Source organism: Choloepus didactylus, chromosome 7 (genome assembly GCF_015220235.1).
Source record: "Choloepus didactylus isolate mChoDid1 chromosome 7, mChoDid1.pri, whole genome shotgun sequence".
Taxonomy (NCBI): Eukaryota; Metazoa; Chordata; class Mammalia; order Pilosa; family Megalonychidae; genus Choloepus; species Choloepus didactylus.
In genome coordinates this window covers 127,725,893-127,750,476 of record NC_051313.1, presented here as the reverse complement: position 1 = coordinate 127,750,476, position 24,584 = coordinate 127,725,893, and the positions used below count along the sequence as shown (strand labels likewise).

The 24,584-nt window shown below is 39.4% G+C and overlaps 1 protein-coding gene across 2 annotated transcripts in view; it reads left to right on the top strand.

Moving 5' to 3' along the window:
* Positions 1-24,584, top strand: part of SCGN (secretagogin, EF-hand calcium binding protein) — a 45,418-nt gene that overhangs the window by 6,050 nt on the left and 14,784 nt on the right. For both annotated transcript variants that reach the window (XM_037843602.1, XM_037843601.1), the window contains exons 3-7: positions 4,064-4,156; positions 7,604-7,693; positions 11,531-11,587; positions 12,006-12,083; positions 20,139-20,194. In XM_037843602.1, coding sequence (XP_037699530.1) covers positions 4,064-4,156; positions 7,604-7,693; positions 11,531-11,587; positions 12,006-12,083; positions 20,139-20,194 — 374 coding nt within the window. The remainder of the gene's footprint in view (positions 1-4,063; positions 4,157-7,603; positions 7,694-11,530; positions 11,588-12,005; positions 12,084-20,138; positions 20,195-24,584) is intronic.

The window sequence follows — 24,584 nt, the reverse complement described above, 5'->3', positions numbered from 1 at the left end:
TCTCTGCTTTACTAGATACTGTCTGCCTCATCTGCAGTGACTGCAAGGAAGAATGGAAAGCGCACCCCATGGGAAAGCATACCCCTTATCAAAAACACTGGTTTCTAATAAAATAAAATACAAGTTACAGTCTTCTTCTGCCACTAGCCAGCTGCACAGCACTTTACCCCTCTCTGGCCTGTTTTCGCCTTGGTAAAATGAGAGAGCAATGTCTCATCTCTAGGAAAGGGTGCTTAGCATTCTCTAATTCTGAAGGAAGCATGCATGTTGATGTATAGTGCAGCAATAAAATTATCATGAATTTGAATATTTTTCTTTTCATCTCCTAAGACCTAGGAGGTAGAAAGTTTGTGTCACCCTTTTACCAGATTTTCTACTCCCTGGGAAACATTGGCCACATGCAAATCTCATCCAAAGGGAGAAAAGGGCATGATGACAGCCCATCCAAATCAGGACCACTCAAAACCCAGCTGAAGAAGAGAAGGCATGCTGAAACACAAGGAGACTTTCCCCAGCCAGCGATGGGAAATGGGAGAGGAGAATTTCCATGGAAGAGGCTGGAACACATGAGATAAAAAAAATTCCCCAAAGAGGAAGGTCATAGGTCAGCAAGGAAGCCAGGGGCTGACAAGTGTAGCTAATTGTGTCTATCTTCCAGGGCCTTGTGAAGAGTCAGTGAAATAACATTGGCAAAGGAGCCTGGTTTGTCAATGCCATGGCTGGTACTCCATAAATGTTTGCTTTCCTGATCGCTCTTTGTCTAGTAAATTAGATATATGCAGCTGTTAATTCCACCCCCCCAACTTTTCCTTAAAAGAAAGTAAGGTATTGGCTAAAACCAGTACCACACAATGGGTTGGTTTAGACAACAAGAATTTATTGGCTTACAGTTTTGAGGCTAGGAGAAGTCCAAAATCGAGGTGTCAGCAAGGCAATGATTTCTCTCCAAAGACTGGAATTCTGGGGCTGGCTGCCGGTAATCCTTGGTTCTTGGCTTTTCTGTCACATGGCAATGCACAGAGCAGTGTCTTCTCTCTTTTCTGGGTTTGCTGATCCCCAGATTCTGGCTGCTCCAGATTCTGTAATTTCGTGGCTTCTCTCTCTGTGGCCTTCTCTATGAGGCCTCCTGTAATAGGATTAAGATCTATCCTGATTCAGTTGGGCCACACCTTAATGGAAGTAATCTTATCAAAAGGTCTTATTTACAGTGGGTTCCCACCCACAGGAATGGATTAAGAACATTGGTTTCCTGGGGTACATAACTCCAAGCTACCCTATCCTTCCTATCGTCTCCTCATTTGGGGGCAAGCCCTTCAGGGGCAAGCCTCAGTGGAAAGGAAGACAGGACAAGAACTCCTTCCACCAGCCTATGATGGAGGGCAAGGACCAGGTCTTTCTTGCTGAGTATCACTTCCTTAGAGGCCAGAATACTGTCTAGCACACAGCAGATAACAGATGCATGTGAAATGAATTAATAAAATCCAAGAATGAAATACATAATATACACATATTCAGGAAGTGGATTCACCCCCTGTAGCCTGTTTTCACCTTGGTAAAATGAGAGAGCAACATCTCATCCCTAGGAAAGGGTGCCTAACATTCTCTGATTCTGAAGGAAGCATGCATGTTGACATATAGTGCAGCAATAAAATTATCATGAATTTGGTAAGAGGAGAGGAGAAAATTGCAGAAAGTGAAGGATAAATATGGAAGAACTCTTGAAATGATTAAGCTCCTCTTTTATTACAGAGGAGAAACAGGAAGCCCAAGAAATGAAGTGTACTGCTCAAGATCACAAAGCTAGTTGGTGGCAGACTTAGATCCAAAGCCAGGGCTTGTCTCCCACTTTGGAGCCATTCCCAGTGGATGGTCAGTATTTAACACATAAATAAATGGACAGCTCCTAACCTCAAGGAGCCTACAGCCTAAACAGAGTGAGAGGGATAAGTTAGCTGTGCAACATTCTTATCCCTCTAAATGCATTTAGTTTGTTCCTGGTAATTCCCTTCCCTCATTTCAGCAGCAACAAGAGTCATTGGGGTTTCTTGCCTCAGGAAAAGTCCCCTGCAGAATGAGAGTGAATTAAAGAGTTGAGCTTAGCTTTTGATCTTCAAAATAGACTTTTGCAAATCATGGCACAGGCTAAAGGTGGAGAGAAAGGTTCTGGGTCCCAAAAGCCTGACTTCTGAGTACCATCAATAAATGCCAGGCTCTAAATGATGCTACAGCTCTTCTTGGTAGACTAGAGTTTCCATTGGGAAGCTGAACGTTTCCCAGTCTCCTTGTGTAAAATGCAGTGAGCTCCACAGTTTCCTTGGCCCCATGTGGATTCCCCGCAGCATAAACACAGATAAGCCTTCTCTGCTCAAGCAGCGAGTCCTCGACACAGCACAATGTTAGTTGACAGGCTGGAAAGATCTTTCAGTGCTGCCCTGCCAATGATGCCTCCTTTCCTGCCACTGCCCTCAGGGAGCCATGAGGATGGCAGGAAGATGACCCAAGCGTCCCTGTTCTCAGAGAGGCATGGGGCTGATGTGCTTCAAAGTGCATGATATAATGTAGGCCAGAGAAACAAGACATCCTGGGAAGGAAACCTTGTCACGTTTCATGTACGACTGATTTAAGTTCTTTTCTTCTGTGGTGGATTGGATCATGTACCCCAGTTTGGAACATGTTCTTGGTCTTGGCTCATATTCTGGTGGTTGTGGACCCATTGTAAATACCATCTATTCAAGATGTTACTTCGGTTAGGATGTGGCCCACATGAATCAGGTTGAGTTTTAATGTGGAATACTGCAGTCCTTTATAAGCAGAGTGAAAGTCAGACGGAGACAGAAGCCATGGGGAGCAGCCAAAAGCTGGAAGTCAACGGAACCCAAAAGAGAAAGAAGAGGATGCCACCAGGTACATTGCTAAATGACAAAAAAAGCCAAGGAACCCAGGAAATAGCCAGCCAGCCAGAGGATACCAACTCCAGGAGGAAGCAAGGTTTCTAAACTCTGAAACTGTGAGCCAGTAAGTTCCAGTTGATAAGCCAACCTACTGTATTTGTTTTAGCAGCTAGGAAACTAAAATACCTTCCCTGTGCTAATTTTTCAGCACTCGAGGTTTTCCTCTGGAGGCCTGTGCTCTCAGGAGTAGAAGTTTGTGAAAGTGTTTATCATCAGCCTTTCAATGTTGCAAGGATGATTCAACCACAGACTCTTCTGAAGCCCAGAGTCAGCCACTGACATTGGCAGGGACTGTAGTCAGTCAGCAGTGTCACCACTTCCTATCCCTTCTAACTCACAGTTGGAGGGTCTTGGACCAGGGATGGGGGGGTAGCATTAGGGAGAATGAATGTAGCATGACTCCTTGAGTCAGGAGTCTTGTCATCGGTCACTGTTTGGGATTTCTGTGCCTATCTACCCCTACACATGAATTAATTCTTCATTGTTAAAATACGTCACAGTTCTTTGTAATAACCTTGAAGTCTACCGATGCAGAACATTTTAGGGTGTATAAAACATTTACAGGTCCGCAAGATATGACAGCTTTGGTAACTCAACTACTTTATTAGCTTGCCTTAATCTTTAATATTTTCCCTATCTACTTGTTTTTTTAGAAAGTACAAAGAGAAGGTTAAGAGAATGAGCTAATGGCAACCTGGTGGCCTAGAAAAGCTGGACTTATTTAAAAATAAAACGAAATCTCTGAGTTCTTGGAAAGAAAGTCTACATGTCAATTGCTGTACAGTGTTTTGCCACAACCAAATATATAATAATGTCCAAATTAAAATTAGAAACCCTCTAGTCTCTAAGTTTCTTTTCACTCATATTCTAGGAATTCACTGGCTGTAACTCTTATCTAGTCAGGATTTTGGTTAGCAGTCAATTTGCTCGAGAAATTTCCATTGCTGCCCCCTCCTCTACAAGAGGGTGGGATCAAATTAAATGGCCAAGGATCTGCTTTCCAGGTTAGAATAATGTACTTATCACCCTGTGTTGCTTGGAATATTTGCTTTACTAACTACATTTTGGGGACTCCCAGGGACTTTAATGTGGTTTTATTTGGCACATTGCAGGACACCATCATGGATGAAAGTCTGCAAAAGGTGAAACAGCAGTTTATGGCTTCCTACGACATCTCTAAGGACGGTCATGCACAGATGAAAGAGGTATTTTTCATGACTGTGCCTTTCTTGGCTGTAATTTTCTTGACTGTTATCTTCTTGGACTGTAATTTCCTCTGAAAGGCAATATAATTCTTACATTGTATTGGAAAATTAGACCTTTCTGAAAGGCAGTTGGCCTTAAAAACATTTTTGAAGTAATCACCTTTCCTTTTTTGATCTGCTTAGTAACAAAGAGTGTGCAGTTCTTCCATCATTTCATTTAGGCCAACCAATATTTATACCTGTTTTACTCTCAAGGAATTGAGAAATCTGAGGCCTTTCAGTTACTTGATCCAACATTTGTCTCTTTGCACAGGTTGTTTAAATTAAACCTGGATATAAAGAAAAACTTACTGACAATAAATGAGTTTAAACTTCAGCATCAGCTCCCATGGAGGCTGAAAAGATCTGTCCTGGAAGATCATTAAAAATAAAACAGATGACAGCTGTCTGTCCCCTAATTCAACCCACATTTACTGAGCACCTACCAAAGCAAGGAACAGTGTCAAGCATGCAGTACCTTGGATGGTTCTACCTCTTGCCTTACCATTTTCTCTTTCAGTTACAAAATATTTATACAGTTTAGAAATGATTTCTACATATATTATGTCATTTTATACCCACAGTCACTACAGGAGATAGGTAGGGAACATCAATCTTATTTTACTGATGAAGAAACAAAGTTACTTTCAGCATTACATAGCCAGTAAGTGCAATGGTTTAAGCTCAATCCCACTTTAAGTATGAATCTATACCAGATGACCTAATCTGAACATCAGATATTTATTTCATAGTCAAAATTGCCAGCTATACATATTATCATGCTACCATATTTGGACAGTAATTATTATTGATGACAATAGTACTCTTTTTCTCCACAGAGCTTTGATAATGAGGCAAAATAATGTTTCCTGATAAAAAGCAGATATGTTTACCAGGAGACTGTTTTTTCAGGAAACTAATAAACTAAATCCTAGATTTATTGGAATAATGGTTTTCAAAATTTTTACTTAGAGGTAAATTTGTATATGGAACCAACAATTTCCATCATAAGTGATGTTGAAAGACCAGTTTATCTATAATTGGAAAAGTAAGCATAAACATTGAAGCAGCACCAAATAAAGTATTCACGACTATACGTTCACTGTTTTATTCTCCAGCTCCCAGAACAGAGCATAGCACAGAGTGGTGCGCAATAAATATTTGTCAGCTGAATAAATGAATGAAGAAAACATGGCAAATAAATGAAAACTAGATAATAATCTCCCTAATAAATGGTAGAAGCAATTATAAGCTTGGCAAAGCTTTGACATCCACACCAATCATTTGTCATGGAGTCCCACAAACAAGCAGAGTTAAGGTTGTTGCTTGTAGAGAAGGTGATGGTATAGGACTGGGTGATCTCCAAGGTCCCTTGAAATCCTGTAAGCCTGTGGGTCTAAGGAACAGCAAGATCTGCTGCTTCTCCTACTTTCTACTGCTGAAACACTGATTATTTAACTTACTCCAAATACAGGTAGCTGTGACATAAAAATTAGCCTACCTTTACACATTTTAGATGCTCTCCTGCAAAGTAAGATGGGGAACAGATCACAATTAACAGCCAAAGTGAGGCTCTTGGGGATTGTCTGTGGATTTGATTTGTCCAGGGTTTCTCTTTGCTACTCCAATCAAAATTGAAGCGAGTGGTTCTAAAGCCCCCAGAGCAGTGAATTACATTTTAATTGGGTTTGTTAGTGTGTGCCATCCTTATGTGAAAAACAAAAAACAAAAACGCTGCTTTGTCCTGAAGAGCACTTCCCCATTCCATTGGGCCTTGTGTGGGCTGGTGGGAAAAGCATAAAGTCCACATGGTAGACTATGAAGCCTTGCAAGTTAACCTTTCTGAGCCTCAATTCCATCATCTTCATCAACATGGCAGCTACTGATAATTGAATACTTAACTGTGTACCAGGTTCCTTGCTAAACAGTTTATAAACACTGAGTCATTTTACTTTTAATCTTCGCATAAGCCCCATGATAAAATATTAAATAATTCCATTTTACAAATGAAGAAACTGAAGCACTGAGTCTCAGAGATGCCAATTAACTTGCCAAAGATCAAATAATTGGTGAAAAATGGAGAAAGGATTCAGACCCACTCAAAAGCCTGTCACTTACACACTGCATTGTGTTATCCCCTGTTGGAAAATTGGGGATTTTTATACTTACTCCACATGATTGGTGTGAAAATTTAATGAGATGATAAATGAAAAGCACCTTGCCCAGTGCCTGCCAATGTATGATAGCTATTATTAACATGATGTGTCCTTGGGTTGGCTCACATCCAGCTGGACAACATGAATGGGAGTGTGAGCTATTCGTGCCTAAATGTCACTAGGAGCATTTGCTCTGGACTTACTCTGTAGCACTGTGCAAGAGAACTGCCCAGATTTAGAAGAAATGGTCATTGTTTATGAGGACAACTCAGACATGAGACAATAATTGAGGTTATTGCAATTCCTTAGATCAGTGAATATAGCCAAACTTCCCTATGCACTGAAATGAGTGCTATGATCACATAGGTGATGAAAATATTACCTTTTTTCATGGGATTGAGTAAAATAAATCAAACTGGTACTTACAAAGAAAGCAGATGGATCAATTACTGTAGTATCATACAGACAGTAATAACGTAAAAGAATAAAAACCACAGCTAAGACTCAAGAACCAAACCAGACAGCAATCCTTCCTGCTTTTACACATGGCACTGAAGTAATCTGTTTATACAGCAACTCACTAGCTTTACCTGGTGGTTAAAAAGTGTGGGCTTGAGTCAGATTGCCTAGTTTAAGTCCTGACTCCACCACTTACTAATTATGTTAACTGCTAGCAAATTCCTTACCTCTTTGTAGCTATAAAATAGTAATAATGGTGAGTACCCTATAGGTTGTTGTTAGGAGTAAATGAGTTAACATATATAAAGCATTTAGAAAAGGCATGGCATATATAAGCAACAAATATTCTAACATTTATAATTGTTATTGTAAGAGTAAACACATAATTTATAATAATATGTATTATAATATATATTATTATAAGAGCAAATATGTACATATATTTGCTATTATTATTACAGAGTTAAATTAATTTAATATTGGGGGCTCTTACAATAGCACCGGAGACATTTTAAGAGCTCAATTACATTATTATTATTTTACATTGTGAGCTCCTGGGAGGCAGATTCCCACAATACTTTATATCTAGTTGTGGGTGCAACAATGTTTTAAAGAACCAGTGTATCAAAGAATGGCAACAGAAAACACAGAACTGCCAGCTGGGCTTTCCATTCTGAGAGCCCTGAGCCCTTTTGTCCTATGGGACGTCCCACCGTGCCTTGTACCCAGGGAGCACTCCTTCAGCGGGGCACTGGCTGGAGTCACTGACTGCTGTTGCTTCCCATTCCTTCAGCTTTCCAGCATGTTCTTGTCCGAGGATGAAAACTTTCTTCTGCTCTTTCGTTGGGAAACCCCCTTGGACAGCAGTGTGGAGTTTATGCAGGTGAGTGCTTGGTTGTGATGAGGCCAGGATTGCAGCCACCCACCGTGTCTGCCACCACCCCTGCCCGGTCCCTAAGGGAGAGCTGTGCTCAGGACAGGACTAGGCAGAGAAGTCCTTTGTGATGTCAGAACTTTAGCCTCAAACTCCAGTGCGTGCTCTTATTCTCTGCCTCTGAGTTCTTTGCCTGAGCTGGAGGAAAGTCTCCAGCTTAGACAGGGGCCAGGCAGGAAGGCAGAAGGATGGACTGGGAATGTGGGTGGACAAGATGAGGTACTGTGGAGACTGGAGTGCACCTGCACCCTTTAAAACCTATGCTTCTGTAGAGCTCCATTGAACTGCTGCCTTATGGAACTATGGCCCAAGTGCTACCAGACCTTCTGATTGCAAGAAACACTAGAAATCTAGACTTTATGTGAAACTACCTATTTTTAAATGTTGGCAATTAATCCCATTTTTGAAAGCATGGTGCAGTAAAAAAAAAAAAAAAATTATAAAATAACTTACAAGTATGCTGATCCAGTCTGTAGGCCTTATGTTTGCAACCACTGGGCTTGAATACAAGCTAAAGGCAGAATCAAAGGCCCCACTGGCCCCTTTCTCGCTGGTGTTACCGCCCAGCTGGGGAAGGAAGACTGGGAAAGGGCAGAACAGGGTTTTCTCCAAGGCCCAGAAAGCAGACCCAGGCTGGCCACTGCATCAGGTGCCCACTCCTCACACAGGTACAAAGTCCCCAGTTAGGAGGTAATAAATAACCTGGCATCCTTTTGTACTGTTTTACCTCCTGCCCAAGTAGAGGTCATATAAACCTGGACCAAACACAGGCACAGAAAACTCACAGAAGAAATCTGAATGGGCCATAAATAAATGCTGGTATCAAAAGAAATGCAAAATTTAAAAAATACTTTTGATTGATAAAGGTAGTAAAGATTTTAAGAGTATTAACAAAAATATGCTGCACTGGCAAGGAAGCGATGGCAGACTGTTGCTTTTGCTCTGTAGGCAGGCATGTATATTGGAATAATCTTTACAGAAAGCAATTTTATAAAAATGTATCAAGAGCCTTTGAAATTTCATTATCCAAAGAGGTATTTTTCAAAAAATCATTACCCTTTAACTTAATAATTCTATTTCATCAGGTATCTATCTTCAGGATACAGAGATGGAGACAAAATGTTTCTGCTCATTAAATGTTGCAATTAAAATTAAAATTAAAACTGAAAATAATATCAATGTCTAACAATGAAGGAAAACCAAAGTAAATTATGATACAGTCACATGAGCTATTCATCCCAAAAATACTAATAAGCACCTAATGCCAGACACTGTTCTAGGCACTGGTGATTCATCAGAGAAAAGCCCTGTCATGGAACATTATGTATCATTAAAGAGCAAGTTTTCAAAGAATATTTAATGATTTGGAATAAATGCAACAAATATAAATATTAAAAAAAAAAACTGTCTATGCAATATGATCTTTCTTAACTTTGTTTAAAAAATATACAGATATTGTCCCCACTCCACGCCACCCACCCACACATATAAATATGACAGTAAGTAAAAACACACAAGAAAAATGTTGGTTGTTTTTAAGTGGTAGGATTTCAAGTGATGTTTATTTTCTTTGTATTTGTCGTATTTTCCAATTGTGCGTAGGATTATTTAAAATTTATTTAAAATAATACTACCAAAGTAATTTTAATGTTTGAAAATTTTCAAGGAAAATTTTCAAAGGAAAAAAATAGACCATCCAAATATATAGCAAACATAGTCCTCAATTCAGTTTTGTCATATATACATGAAATAGAAAAATGATGGATAGGAAATACATAGAAACGATAAGTGGTTATCTCTGGTGGGAGGCATTTCTGGAGATTACAGTTTTCTTCTTTTGGCATTTTATTCATTTTGTACAATAAATATGATTTACTTTTATAATAAAGAAGCATTAAAATGTTAGGCCTTGTGTAGTATCGAATAATTTTGAGAAATGGGAAAAGGAAACAGCACTATAGAGCCTTCTTATCTTTTTTTTTTAAATATATTTTATTTTTATTCTCCCTTCTAGTTTGTCAATTTCTTCCATAAAGAAGAGTTTTCCCTTTCCTTAACCAATGCATTTTTTCATTAATATCACTATTGATTCTTAAATTATTTTTTATTAAATGTGTTATACTCCATTACTGCCCTATATGTTTTAAAGTCTAAATTAATGTCTTTACTTTCCCCCTGAACCACATGAACAAAAAACACTTCAACTCCTAAAATAATTATTGCCCAGGACATTAGTTCTATTTTTTCTTTAATCATACACATTTTGTCCAGCCAAGCTTTGTTCCCATTTGCCCACATTTAGTACTGTCTTATTCACCATTCATTCTGGTATCTCATATTTCCCATCTTTATGTTTCTCCTTCTTCTTTAGTGAGAGTCTGTTGGTAATGATCTCTGTTTATGTTTGTCTGGAAATGTCTTTGTTTTGCCTTCAGTCTTTTAAAGGCTTGCTGAATATTTACATAAAAAACTTTGGCCTTCCAATGGCTTAGGGGGTACTAAAATTATAAGATAATTTAGACGGAAAATGTTTGGAGAATAGCATGAAAAATGCACATAAAAACTGTATTTGTTATTTAAAATTCCCATTCTTAGTTTTAGTATATTCACACAATAAAAGAATATACATCACATTTAACTGATTTTTGTAAGTCGGGCTAAATTAAGACAGAAATGGAGGTGGCAGGAATTGAAAAGGGTGAAGTTTCTGAACTCTGCACACTAAATAGTAGCATCAGCATCAGCATGTCCCACTATCCCTGCAGCTGGGATCTGCAATTGGGTCCTGAATTAGTCTAGAATTAGGGTGTCAGTGTTGGTGACACAGGTAACCCATTATAGATCTAAGGAAAACCTGTCCATTTTAAACACACTTAGTGCTACTTTTCATTTCATAAAGGAGTTAGGGAGCTTGCCATGGAATAATCAGAGATGGTCAGAATAACACCATTTCTTAAAGGACACAGTCCAGTGCTTTCCTAGAGTATTAGCTTCCAGTTCAGTAATTGTATCTTCAGCTAGATGAGTGCAGGCCTCAAACCAAAGAGAGAGATGGCTTTTCAGTGGGAATTATCGGAAATATTTTAGGTCTTCCACCCAAAACCAAGGCCACAAAGGCAAGTTACCTTAAGGACCTTCTCTGCAGAACATTTTTTGTTTTTGTTGTTGCCATTACATTAAAATTATTGCTATTTAGAGTTTTAGTTTTATGCAGATGTCAATCTGATTTATCTCCTTGCATGGGCCCAGGATTTGTCTTCCATCCACCAAGTGTGCAGTGTCCTGATAAAGTTAAACGGTCAAGTTGCTACAGATCAGCATATGTACCAGGGGCAGTTTTGATTTCAGTCCTGGGCTACCTTTCTGGGTTTGTGCTTTCCTATCATGTTGGACCTCTTAGTATCCCTCTCACTTTCTTGCCAGCTCAGCTATATGTTTAAAGAGTTGTTTTTAGGTATTCCATACTCGGAGGATTTCTCAATCTGCCATATTGCCTGAAATTGAAGTCCATCCCTTCCTATCTGTAGCCTTTTAGAATGTTCCAAAGAGACCCTCCAATAAATGCATTGTGGTCTTTCTAAGTGGTTCTAAATAAACGCAGTGATCCGTTTTTTGGTGAGTTCTGCCCAAACCACTGCTGTTGCCAAAGGAAGTCTGAAACTCCCTTTAGAAAGTCTTATTTGCATCCAGTTAAGAATCATTTTCAGATGCTGAATCATAGTAGACATCAGCATAAGTCAGTCCCAAATTATCTGAGGATAAACAGATTGTTTTTTTATATTTCAGATTTGGCGCAAATATGATGCTGACTGCAGTGGCTTTATATCAGCTGCTGAGCTTCGAGTAAGTGTTGCTGGGAACTGTGGCTGGATGGAGGGTGGGTTTGTTCATCACTGGAAAGCTAATAAGTGTGTACCATGAGTTTGGTATTTGGGAGCCCAAGAAACATAGATTTGAATTTATTACTTTTTAAAAAGACTTCATGTTTTAAAAGGTTTCGAAAGTACAGGTGCTATTGCTCCCTCTGGGATACAGACATAATTGAGGATTTATGGTACATTTTTCATGCCTGGGGGCTATTCTTTGGATTCCATTATCCAATTTCCAGCAGTGACAGCCCTCCATTCTTGGATTTATTGCTTGCCAAAAACATTTTGCTTCTTCCTTAAAACAAACCACCAATCCTTAAAATAAGACCTTGGGAGAACTTTGCAGTTTATTTGCTCAGTATGTAAAATGTGACTCCTCTCTTGGTGCACAGAACTTCCTCCGAGACCTCTTCCTTCACCACAAAAAGGCCATTTCCGAGGCTAAGCTGGAAGAATACACTGGCACCATGGTGAGTAACTTTGAGGAGTGTCATCTCCAGGAGGACAGCCTCCCACTGCTCCAGTGCCCAGAAGCACTGCCTGGCCCTGAGTAGGTGGTCAAGAAATGTTTGCAGAAAAACTCATCTCTGAAAAAGCTGGCTAAAATCTAACTGCTTTAGTCTCTCTCTTGGAACCAGACTGCATGTATTTAAGGGAGAAAGCTGTTTGATATCATTGGGGAAACTAAAAAGGTCAGTGAATATTAGGCTACTAAGCACCAGGTCCAAATCCTCCATGTTAATCAGGGTTACAGAGAAGCAAGTAAACGAGGACTAGACAGTCATGACCAAACATCTGGGAGTTGCCGCTTGCCATGGTGGGTGATTTTATTCATTTAGCATGATGATTTAGAGTGGCTGAAAGTCAGACAAATGGGGAGCATGGCTTACCTCTGCCACATCCTATGAAGCCTCTCAGATGTATTTGCTTCATCTATAAAATTGAGATTAATAGGACCTCATTACTTTGAGGACTAAGTGAGTTGATGCAACTGAAGTGCTTCACATAGTTTCTAGAACATATCAAGAGGTCAATATATGTTAGCTTTTATTACAATTGTTGTCATGTCTTGTTGACATATTTTCATTATCCCCTCAGAGTACCCATGACCTTAATGACCCTGAGACTGTGTCAGTGTCATGGTTCCCAGGAAAATGGTGCAGTAGAAGTTGTCTTTAATGAACACATCCTCATATTCTGTTTCAGAACCTAATTTGCTGCATTTCTCTCAGTACTAGTTGATAATGTGGATTGGCTCCTCTACCTTTTGCCTCTCTCCCCCCACCCCACTCCCAGTCTCCTTCTCATCCCCAGGTGTGTGCCCCATTCCCATCAAACTCTGCAGGTTTCTTAGCTGATAGGCAAAGAATTTGTTGATAAAGTCTTAATCACCTGGAAGATCATTAAATTTAGTGTGTAGAGAGCTCTTGAGCAGATTCATCTTACTGCCCCTTCTGGTGAATAGTTGGGGATACAGATCACCGAGGAGAGCTTGTAGGTTCCTGGTTAAGCATGTACTGCTAGCATGAACAATTTAGGCCTTTAATAGGTGTTTTCCAAATACTGTGTTGTTTCTAGCAAATTTTCTACAGTGTTGTTGTTGTCCATGCTATTTTATACCTCTGATGACTGAGGCTTAGAAGAGAGATGAGTGAGTTAGGCAAGATCACTACCAAGTTGAATTCTTAAACTCAATGTAAAGATCAGATAGCTGAAAAAAGCTCGTTACCCTCACCAAAGCACCAGTTAAACTGGAAGCTGAGTTCTCCAGGCTTTCAGCCCTGGTTTCTTCCCGGCTCTGGACTCTGACTACTCTGAGTCTGTCCCGAAAGGAACAAGGTGCTCTGAACCGTGATTGCTTGTAAATGGCCTGGATGGGAAAAAAAGCAGATGCCATGGATCAACCCCCAAGACAGGATCTCAATCAACCAGTAATTTGGCTTCTTACTATGTTGATCTGTTTTAAACTGTGTGCAAAATGGGTGTTTGAAATCCTAAGTAAACATGTGTTCAGCACCAAGGGCAAAAAGGGAAACCCTCTAGAAACAGGACACAATTTGTCAGCTATAGGGAAACCCTGCAATCAAAAAAAAAAAAAAAGATGAAACAGGAAAATAATAATAATAAAAAAAGATGAAACAGGGAAATATGATTGAAATTGCTTGAGGGGCAGAATAAAATGAAAGTTGTTTTTCTGGTTGAATGTCTTTTAAACATTGATTTAATAGAAGGTTAGCACTAGCTATTGTCTTTATGATTTTGTTAACTCATAAAACATGTAATACAAAATGACATATTTGCATTCAGAATTTCCAGCATGTTTCCAGTATTTCGTTGAACCCCCCTCCACCTAACCACCTAATCCACTGCTTTTCTGTCTTGGCTTCTTAACACAGTTTGGCTAGTTTTTCCTCTTATTTTTCTTCACTTGTCTCTGGATAATCTTTCAAAATTCAATTAGAAATCATCTTGCCTAAATAAAATCATCCATAATCTTCCTCTAAAGTGAATCCAACTACCCCTGCTCTGTACCTTGTGTATATTACTGTCTTTAAATTTTTTTTAGTGTGTTAATATACTTGTGACATAAAATTTACTATTTTAGCAATCTTTAAATGCTCTATTCAGTGGTATTAATTACTTTCACAATGTTGTGCTACCATCTCCACCTTCCATTACCCCAACTTTTTCCATCATCTCAAACAGAAGCTCTGCACCCATTAAGCAATAACTCCCCATTCTCCCTCCTTACCAGCTGCTGGTAACCTCTAAGCTACTTGCTGTCTCTATGAATTTGCTTATTCTAGATATTTCATAGAAGTGAAATCATAAAATATTTGTTCTTTTGTGTCTGGCTTATTTTGCTCTAATTAATATTTTCAAGGTGTATCTATGTTTATGCCTGAGTAATACTCCCTTGTATGGAGATACCAAATTTTGTTTATCCATTCATCTGTGGAGGACACTTGAGTTGCTTTCACCTTTTGACTATTATGAATAATGCTGCCAAAAACGTTGGTGTTTAAATCTCTGTCCAAGTCCCTGTTTTCAATTATTTGGGCTATATACCTACAAGTGAGATTGCCAGTTCATATGGTAATTCCATGTAAAATTTTTGAGGGGCTGCTAAACTGTTTTCCACAGCAGCTGCACCAATTTACATCCCTCAAATAATGTACAGAGGTTTCCAATTTAATAAGCATCCTTAGCCAGTACATTCCCTTAAAAAAAAAATAAACAGCCATTTAGTGGGTGCTGAAGTTGAAGTGCTATCTCATGTGGTTTGATTGTATTTCCCTAATGGCTAATGATGTTGGAGCATTTTTCATGTGCTTTTTGGCCATTTGTGTCTTCTTTGGAGAAATCTATCTATTTCATTGACAAATTCTCAACTCTTACTCTAGAATCGAGTGTTTTAATAATAATGATAATTGAATACCCACTTTATGCCTAAGTGTTGTGCAAAGCACTTTTCAAACAACTCATTTGATTCTCATACAACTTTATGAAATAAGTATTTTTAACCCCCATTTTAAATTAGAAACAAACAAGACTACTGGCTTTTACTGGTCAATTATAGTAAAGAGTAGAGTGGAAATTCAGACCCAAGTCTTCTCTAAAGCCTAGGTTTTCAGACTTAATGCATATGTTTGATGCCTAAAAGTAAAATTATTCAAAAATAACTTTCAAAAGGGAAGAATAAAGATCTATTGACAGATCAAGATGAGAAGAGAATACTCCAAAGAAGTGAAAAGCAAGATGAGACGGACAAAGTCATGCTAGGGAAGTTACAGATTCTCTTAATATTTCAAAGATAAGATAATATAGGGGATCTGATAGCCACAATAGTCTATACCTAGAAAAAATTGAGTTTTCGTCCCTCATTAAATGCCTACATAATCCTAAAAATTAACATCTTCTTAACACCAAATAGGAGACACATCAATGAAAGGCAATGGGAAACAAGAAAGGGTTCCACAAAATTGTTCTGGAAAGAGAGGAAAGCTGATTAATTGGTGAAAGGAAGAAGAGTGAATAGTGCTGCATAAGGCCCCAGGGATAACTTCATTCAAAAACCTATTATAGAAGTCAGGAAAGGGCAGACAGTTTGGAAAGCCAATACTTCATTAAAAAGATGTGAAGCACACCACACAGAAGCCCAGCAGCCCTCGTTGCCTGGAGCTCTTCTCTTTACTGCCATTATGTCAAGTTTAAGAAATCTCAGACAAGCAACATTTTACAATTGAATGTCCTCAGATGAAAAAATCTGGCACTGTGCAATTTTTTATAGCTTTGGGCTTACCTCTATAAGCCAAGTCCTGTGAAGTACCTGAGAGGAATTTCAGTGGTCTTACCCAAACTTCTAAGGGAAATACCTAGGCTGGGAATTTTCCATTGGCCAAGGCTGTCTTGTTATTCTGTGTCTGTTTCATTGCTAAAAACTTGAGACTCTTCTGCTCATACGTGCTGCTGTTAAGTAGACTCATTTTGTTCTAATTTATTCCACAGACATAGGTCCATGGTCAATTATGCACCAAGGTCATAGGTAAGGGTCGAGGAATCTGGCGAAAAAGTTTCCATCCAAATTTCTGAGTTTTATCAGAAGACTGGATAAGTTTTAATGAGATGTCAACCAATCAATTTCAGTTTTTCTTTCCTAAATTATAGAAGTGACATACTTTTCCAATAAACTGATTTTAGAATTGAATTATAGTTTTGTTTTGTTTTTTTTTTAAACTTTTTACATCCCCCTAGAGATTTGTGGATGCACTCACCTTCAGAAATTCAACAGTCTAAAAAAAGATTTCTACATCCTGAGCTCTAAGTCACACATCAATCATGAAATCACATTAGTGCTTCTTTAATGGCTTTTTATGGAGCAATGGATGCAGTCAAGGCAATGCTGCATTTAAGATTTGGTTCCTGAGGTTTAGCATCAAGTGCTTTACTTAGAGATGTAACTTACTATTTGAATTCAAATTGAATGAGAGGCACATTTGAAAACTGGCTGAAGCATGAATAATGAATGAGATGAGGTAGAATGTCCAATCCACAAAGAAAAGTCAAGGTCTGTAGACCTTGTCTTATGCAGATTCCTAATTAATGTTCTGGACAAGGAGGGAAACAGCCTATTAACAAAAATCCAACTATGATGCTGAATTGAGAAGTAGTTCCACCAGGTGGGGGAAAGCTTAGCTGTCTGGGATAAGAAATTATTAGGTAATATTTGTTTCTTTTTAAATGTAAGCTAATGTCTCTGGGACATAAGTTCATATACCTAATTCCAGCACAGGTGCAGCTATGGTCCCTCGACCCTCGAGAACCCATTTCTCCCATCAGCCATACTGGAGCCTGCCTGAAGGACTCTGTTTGCTGATGGTATCAGGAAAAGTGCTCAGAATAAGACTTACTCCCTTTGGTGGTTTGAAGTTGTATGTACCCCAGAAAAAAACATGCTCTTAAATCTAACCCATTCCTGTGGGTGTGAACCCTTGGTAAGTAGGACCTTTTGATGAGGCTACTTCAGTTAAGGTGTGAACCACCTAAATCAGGATGGGTCTTAATCCTATTACTGGAGTCCATAATAAGAGAATGAAATTCAGGCAGAGAGAGAGAGAGAAAGCAAGAAGCTGAAAGCATCAGAACCCAGAAGAGAAGGTAGAGACTGGGAAATGCTGTCATGTGCCTTGCCATGTGACAGAGGAACCAAGGATTGAGGGCAGCCAGTCTTTGGGGAGAAAGCATCACCTTGATGATGCCTTGATTTGGACTTTTTCTCAGCCTCAAACTGTGAGCAAATAAATTCCCATTGTTTAAGCCTCTCCATTTCATGGTAATTGTAGGAGCAGCCTAGGAAACTAAAACACTCCCCTTCAACTACTTTGACAAAGTCATGAAATCATTATTTAGCTTTCAGCACTGGAAGGGACCTAGGCCCTCATTTAGTCATGGTTATCAAACTGTGGAGTTCCAAGGAACTCTAGGCCTCAGGGGCAACCTTGAGGAGGGAGTGGAAGCCTAGGAGATACGCATCTCATCCTTTCCCACCCACTGGTAGCATAGCTCCACTTTTATGTTTTACACATTGGGGTACCATGCAAGACGTCAAAACTGTTTAAATCACTGGCATAGCTATAACTAAAGAAGCTGAGGCCAAATCGGCACTGTGACTTGCCCAGTGTCACAGAAGGTCTGATTTCTGACCTGATGCACCAGGCATGTTCTAGGCTTCCCTCATTATGAACATTGCTTACAGTCATAGAGACCCTAGTAAACTAGAAGTGCAGCTACAGGAAGGTACGTGTACTGCTCACCCCCATGTGTACACACACAAGTTGGGGAGATTAAGCAAGTGATTTTTTTTTTTTCTGATTCTATTAAGTGAAGCACGTAACCAGTTTTCTGGTGGACTGAAACATAATTTTCAAAACTGGTGTTCAGGATTTTCCCCAAGACAATTGTGAGCAAAGGGCTTTTTTTTTTTCCCTTTGAGTAAATTAACATAGCAACAGAGAGGGGCTCTTGTCTTTCAGGGTAAGTTACTATTTACTTAAAGCTCAAGATCTGGCTTCCTATTAAGATGGAGCCTCTTATAATGCTGATGCCACAGAAAATATGCATGGGCTATCTTCTAGCAAAGTGTATCATTATCAGATTTTTACTGGATGTAGCTTTTATGTTCAATGGACATGATTGGATGTGTAGTATATTTGATTGTATAAAAATATAATCCTTGTTTTAATAGATTCTGCAATATGCAGTTTGGGGAGAAGGAGCCTTCTGATTCATTTCAAATATTAAAAATAAACTGATTTGGAAAGGGATGAGAGATGAGGGACTTCTGTATTTTTTAATGCAAATATATGTTGGATATATTCTCCGATTATCTCACTGACTCTTGTTCCCTGTATAGCCTCCTTCTATAGATATGTTTAGAGATATTCAGTGGCATCAAAGTGTGGTGAAGTCACAAAATTCACTCACACTACAACTCAAATATGCAAAGAAAATCTATCCCTTCTATTTTCCATAAACCATTCTGGCTTTCCAGATGAGTGGTCACTGGAGAAATTTTTATTTCTAGTCCTATCTTGTTTAAAGCTTAGTCTGACCTAATATTTTAAACAGCCCTTTGGACAATGCTAAATGTCTCTTGGAAAGGAGAAACTCAGCCTCTTTGATTTCTCAGTCATCTTCATCCAACCCAGATGCTTCTCCAAAAATGGCATCCAGTGGGTAAAGGCAGAGAAATGGCTGACGTGGCCTCATGGTGCAGGTGAGGAATTGGGGTCCCTAGGCACAATGCTTTGACTCCTCTGGTCTCCAGGGTGATGCCCTTTGGCCACTCAGTTGCTGCTATCTGGCTGGCATTCATGGATGAGTTTTGTGATGAACTCGTGGTCCAGGATCTTGGCTCCTGCAACTCTGCCAAGCGAATGGCTTGCTAACTCAGCCATCCCTTAACTCTCACTGCATGCGGACCACTAATTCTCTGCAACATCCTCCTTCCGGCCTGCTGGACTTGTGATCCACCCCCACCCTCTGTTCCAGCTAACCTCTGGAAGGCCCGCTGGCCCTCAACTCAGCATCCACACCACATGGGTACTAAGAGCGTCTTGGAAAAGCTAAGCCACAGCAACATTCTGTGCTTGATATTGTCCTTCCTCATCAAGGATCCAAGATCCCTCTCTAGCAGAGTTAGGTTGCACATCTGTCTACTTTACTCTCCTATCTCTGCCCCTCCTTCCCACAGTTTGTTGGGACCTAGAGAATATTTTCCCCTGTATGATATCCTTTTCAACTCCTTTTGCCTTTATTGAAAAATTTCTTCTTTACACTATGGGGAGTGCTTGGTGATATGAGTCCTCCAGGCTTATTTGTTGATATACTAATGGAGAAGATAAAAAAATTTCAGAAATCCTGTCTCAAAGCAAAAGGCCAGATTTCAAGCATATAACTGTTATGCAAAATCCTATTTTGCCTGTCAGAAACGGTGGTAGTCATCATTGCTGTCCACCAAATCAGTCCAGTTCCCCTACCAGGCAAATGGTAGTACTGGATCACATTGCTCTGCCCTTTTGAAGTTAGGTGTGGGCAGGGACTTGTTTGGCCAATGAAATTTTAATCAGTCTGTGACTTGCCACCCTCTTTTTCTTTCTTCTGTGGCAACAAGGAATGTTCCAGGTAGTGGCTACTTTGTGCCAGAATGCAGACAACATGGAGTGGAGCTCCTAGACAATGCATGAGACTAATTTAACATGAGCAAGAAATAAACCTCCGTCATGTTACCTGACTGCGATTTGGGAGGTTTAGTTACTATGACCCATTATGGGGAACACAGAGGCTGACAGTCAGTTTATTTTGTAGTAAATGTTAATCCTCTCCCAGGAAGATGGATTCCTCAGCCAATTTAGGCAGTTATCATGTCATCAGAAGGACAAAACAGAAAAGTACTTTTAATGACTTTCAAAATGAATCCCTATTACAAGAATTTCTTATAAGCACTTTTCCCTTTTGCCTTCTAGATGAAGATCTTTGACAAAAATCAAGATGGCCGGTTGGATCTTAATGACTTGGCAAGGTGAGTATCCTGGAAATGTCACAGATTCAGGAACACTTTCCCTAGGGATCTGATGACAGCTCACTTCTCTTTTGGAAAGGCAGAGATCAAATCTCACCTGGAGTCCTAAAGAATATGTGCATTTTACCCAATACATTGCAGTGATTCTGAATCATTTGGGGAGTAACACATCCCTTTGTGAAAATAACAAAGGCTCTTCCCCAAAATGCATAGAATGCAAAATTTTCATAAAATCTTATAGGTGGGTCACAGGCAGACCCTGCCATTAAAGGCCACGAAGGCCATTCAGGGTCTCACATTAGGGTCCCATGACAAAAAGAGTCTTGAATCCCATTCACTAGCTCCAGAAAGTTGAGCAGTTAGTTGAGGACAGAAAACAACTGAGCCAGACTCCAGCTAACTCTCTGGTTTCTCTAACTCTCTGGAGTATACTCAGTGGGGCACCATGAGCCTGAAGGCTAGAAATGGAGAAGGAAAGGATAAGAGCAGAAGTGGCCACAGAAATGCTGTCTGTGGGTCTGGCACTGTAATCACTTGCCCTGTGGGTCAGTGCATTTTGTCAAGGCCAGCTGACTTGAAAACAATGTGTGGTTGTCTGCAAAAAGATTAAAGAGATTCTGAGCAAAGTTGAAATCACTGGACTGTGAAATACACAGATACAACTATGGGAGAGCAAATGTAATGCCAGGTAACTCAGGATTGTAAACAATGGCAGTTGTAGACCGGCCAGTGATTGGAGGGCAGGCAGTTACAGGCCAAAGGGCAGCTGCAGGTATAGCTGGGGGAGAGGAATTCCAAGGACGGAGGGCAAGTCTTCAATGCAGGGTATTTACTCGGCAATAGCACAAACAGATCAGTGCTAGTTTTGTCTCTTGGAGGGCGTTAACCTGAATCCTGCACTCACTGCCTCCTCTCTGGACAGCTACATGTATCAGGTTCTGAAGGGTCTCTACGAAACAAGACACACCAGGAGGAACCCCTCCTCATTAATGATCAGGACGTTGACCCCAAAACTCCATAATATCTTCTTCTCTGGGCCTCACAGGAGCCTGTGTGTCCTCCTTGGCTATGTCCCCTAATGTTGGCTCACTTTGATGGAGAAGAGGCAAAAAGCCTTTGGCAGAAGGAATCTCACCCCTCAAGTCTTCCATCTGCCCCCTTGATCCCACCCTGGTTCACTTAGACCATCCAGGCAGGATTCCTCCCAAGTAGACGTTAGTTCTAGCTTCACAGAGTGGTGCAAGAGAGGGTACCCAAAGTCACCCAGACGATTCCCTCAAAAGATGGCAAACTGGGAGAAAACAGGGACCTTCAATCTCTTTTCTCCCTCCACCAAGTACCCCACCTGCTAGTACCCTCTGCAGCAGTGGCAGAGAGGTGAGGGGCCTGGAGCGCCCTCTTCAGACTGAAATGTGCCACTATCAGTAAGGTCCCAGAGCAGCTGCTTTATCTGTCCCATCACTGTTTTACTCCTGAAATGAAACCCATAGACAATATAGCGTACCTACACATATATGACGCCTAACCTACAAAATAAAGGAGAAATAAAAGGAAAATAGTTAATAATAAAATAGCATGTATATCAGTGTATCAGAGCTTAGACACAACCACAGTGAGGACATAATGAAATGGTCAGATGTTCGCACCTTTCAGTAACACAGCAGCTCAGACGTGTGACTGATACAAATGTGGCCTCTCGTCAGCTCTTGTATCAGAAGCATGGGTGCTGTTGATCTGATTTTATTAAATAATAAACAAGCCTCCATAGAATTCCAAACCAGAGTAAATCATCCCTCAATTTACACAATTCAGTATACCATATAGAAAACTCGCATAATTAGTAGACTGTGCAAAAAAAAATTACCTTGGGTTTTTATATAAATGGGAATTCACTTCTAGGCACAAATAATTATAAACGTTTTTTTGGTTTGTTTGTTTTTGTTTTTGTTTTTGTTTTTGTTTTACATTCATGAATGTCCATTTGCACATTTGAAAGTCAGATGAAACATAGGATAATTCATTCTGAGGGATTGTCCATGCAGTGTCTGAATATCAAGCATACTGGCTCCCATCTACAAAATGCCAGTAGTGTGCCCTTCATCACTGTGGTAAGCCAAAAGGCCCCTGCAGTTATGCACATACCCCTAGAAACAGCACTGCGCTGGTCCTACCTAGAGGATAGGGACTATACCTTAATCTCTTGAATAGCTTTGCATCTTGTGGAGTTTTATGTACATGGGAGGATTCAATGAATCCTTGTGGACTGAAGAAATCAAAGTAGCAATGAACAGAGATACAAAGCAACAAAACAGTTACTATATTATTTCAAAACCAATCCTTGGAGTCGGTGAATATTTTGTGACATACTTTATGCAACCTAAACTTTATGTTAAATACTTTATGTAACCTAAACCTTGAATTAAGATTGCAGGTGGAATTCAGTTTGCTAATTGACAGACTTTAAATGAGGAGATTATTCTGGATTAGCTGGGTGGGCTGGATGTAACAACAAGGGACTTTTACATGTGGGAGAGGGAGGCAGAAGGTCAGATTTGAAGCCATGCTGCTGGCTTTGAAAATAAAGGGGCCATGGACCAAGGAATGCAGGCAGCTTATAGAGGCTGGAAAAGACCAAGAAACTGATTGTTCCCTAGAGCCTCCAGAAGGAATGCAGCCCTGCCAACTCTTGATTTAGCCCAGTGAGATCGATTTCAGGCTTGGGTCTTTCAGAACTGTAGGATAATAAATTTTCATTTTGTAAGCCACTAAATTTGGGAGAATTTGTTACAGCAGTAATAGGAAAGTAGTACAACAGAGAATTTTAAAACATTTATACACAGGAATCTTTTTTTTTTTCCTTCTACTTTTGGCTCTGATATGTGGCTTTATTACTTCACATGTAAGCACCTCACAAATACATGTTCTCTGACTAGCAACATGATTTTGACCATCTGGGGCCAGCAAATTGACTTCCGTATCCTTTGCAGACTGCCAGAATAGTCAACCCTCTACTTGCATCAAATTAATTCTCTCAACCTTGGGCTTTCAGGAGAGCAAAACATTCCAAACAAAAAGTAGAATTGTGCTGTATTTTTGCTACCATTCTCTATCTAAACCCTTGATTACGAATACAAGGTGAGTCCAATGTTTTAGTTTTCTGAAACTGAATGTATTCCACTAAAATGCAATTGGGATTACACAGAAAAGGCATAGAAATATATTTGCTTTCTAAAACAAAAACACCAAGATGATTTTTAGTAGAGATATAACTCACATACCACAAAATTTACCCTTTTAAAGCATACAATTTAGTGGATTTTAGTAAATGCAGAAGTCTGTGTAGCCATCACTACTATCTAATTCCAGAACATTTTTTATCACACTAAAAAGAAAGCCTGTATTCATTCTCGGACACTCCCCATTCTCCCCTTTCCCCAACCTTTGGCAACGACTAATCTACTTTCTGGCTCTATGGGTTTGCTTTTCTGGGCATTTCATATAAACAGAGTCATACAATATGACTTTTTTTTTGTCTGGTGGTTTCACTAAGCATAATATTTTCAAGAGTCATCCATACTGTAGCATTTTTCAGTATTTTGTTCCTTTTTATGGTCGAATAATACTCCATTGTATGGGTACACCACATTTTGTTTATCCATTTATCTGCTGATGGGCATTGGAGTTGTTTCCACTTCAGGATTATTATGAAAAATGCAGCATTTTTGTGCAAGTTTTATGTAAGTGTATGTTTTAAATTCTTTTGTATTTATAACTGGGAGTGGAATTTCTGGTTCATATAGTAACTGTATGTTTGATTTTTTGAGGAACTGTTTTCCAAATTTTTCCAGTGTCTGCACCATTTTATATTTCTCAACCATTTATGAGGGTTCCAATTGCTCCACATCCTTACCACACTTATTCTTGTCTGTCTTTCTTTTTATGATAATCATCCTAGTGAGTGTGAAGTGGTATCTCATTATGGTTTTGATTTGCGTGTCCCTGATGGCTTATAATTTTGAGCATCTTTTCATATACTTACTGGCTACTTGTATATTTTCTGTGAGAGATGTCCATCAAGTCCTTTGCTCATTTTTAAACTGGGTTATTTTTCATTTTGTTGTTGAGTTGTTGGGGTTCTTCATATATTCTGGATATTGAACCTTTATCAGATATTTGATTTGCAACTGTTTTCTCCCATTCTGTAGGTTGTCTTTTCACTTTCTTGATGATGTCTTTTGACATACAGAAGTTTTTAATTTTGATGAAATCAAATTTATCTTTTTTTTGTCAGGTGTCATATCCAGGAAATCATCGCCTATCCAAGGTTATAAAGATTTAGTTCTATGTTTTCTTCTAAGAGTTTAATAGTTTTATCTTTTATATTTAGATT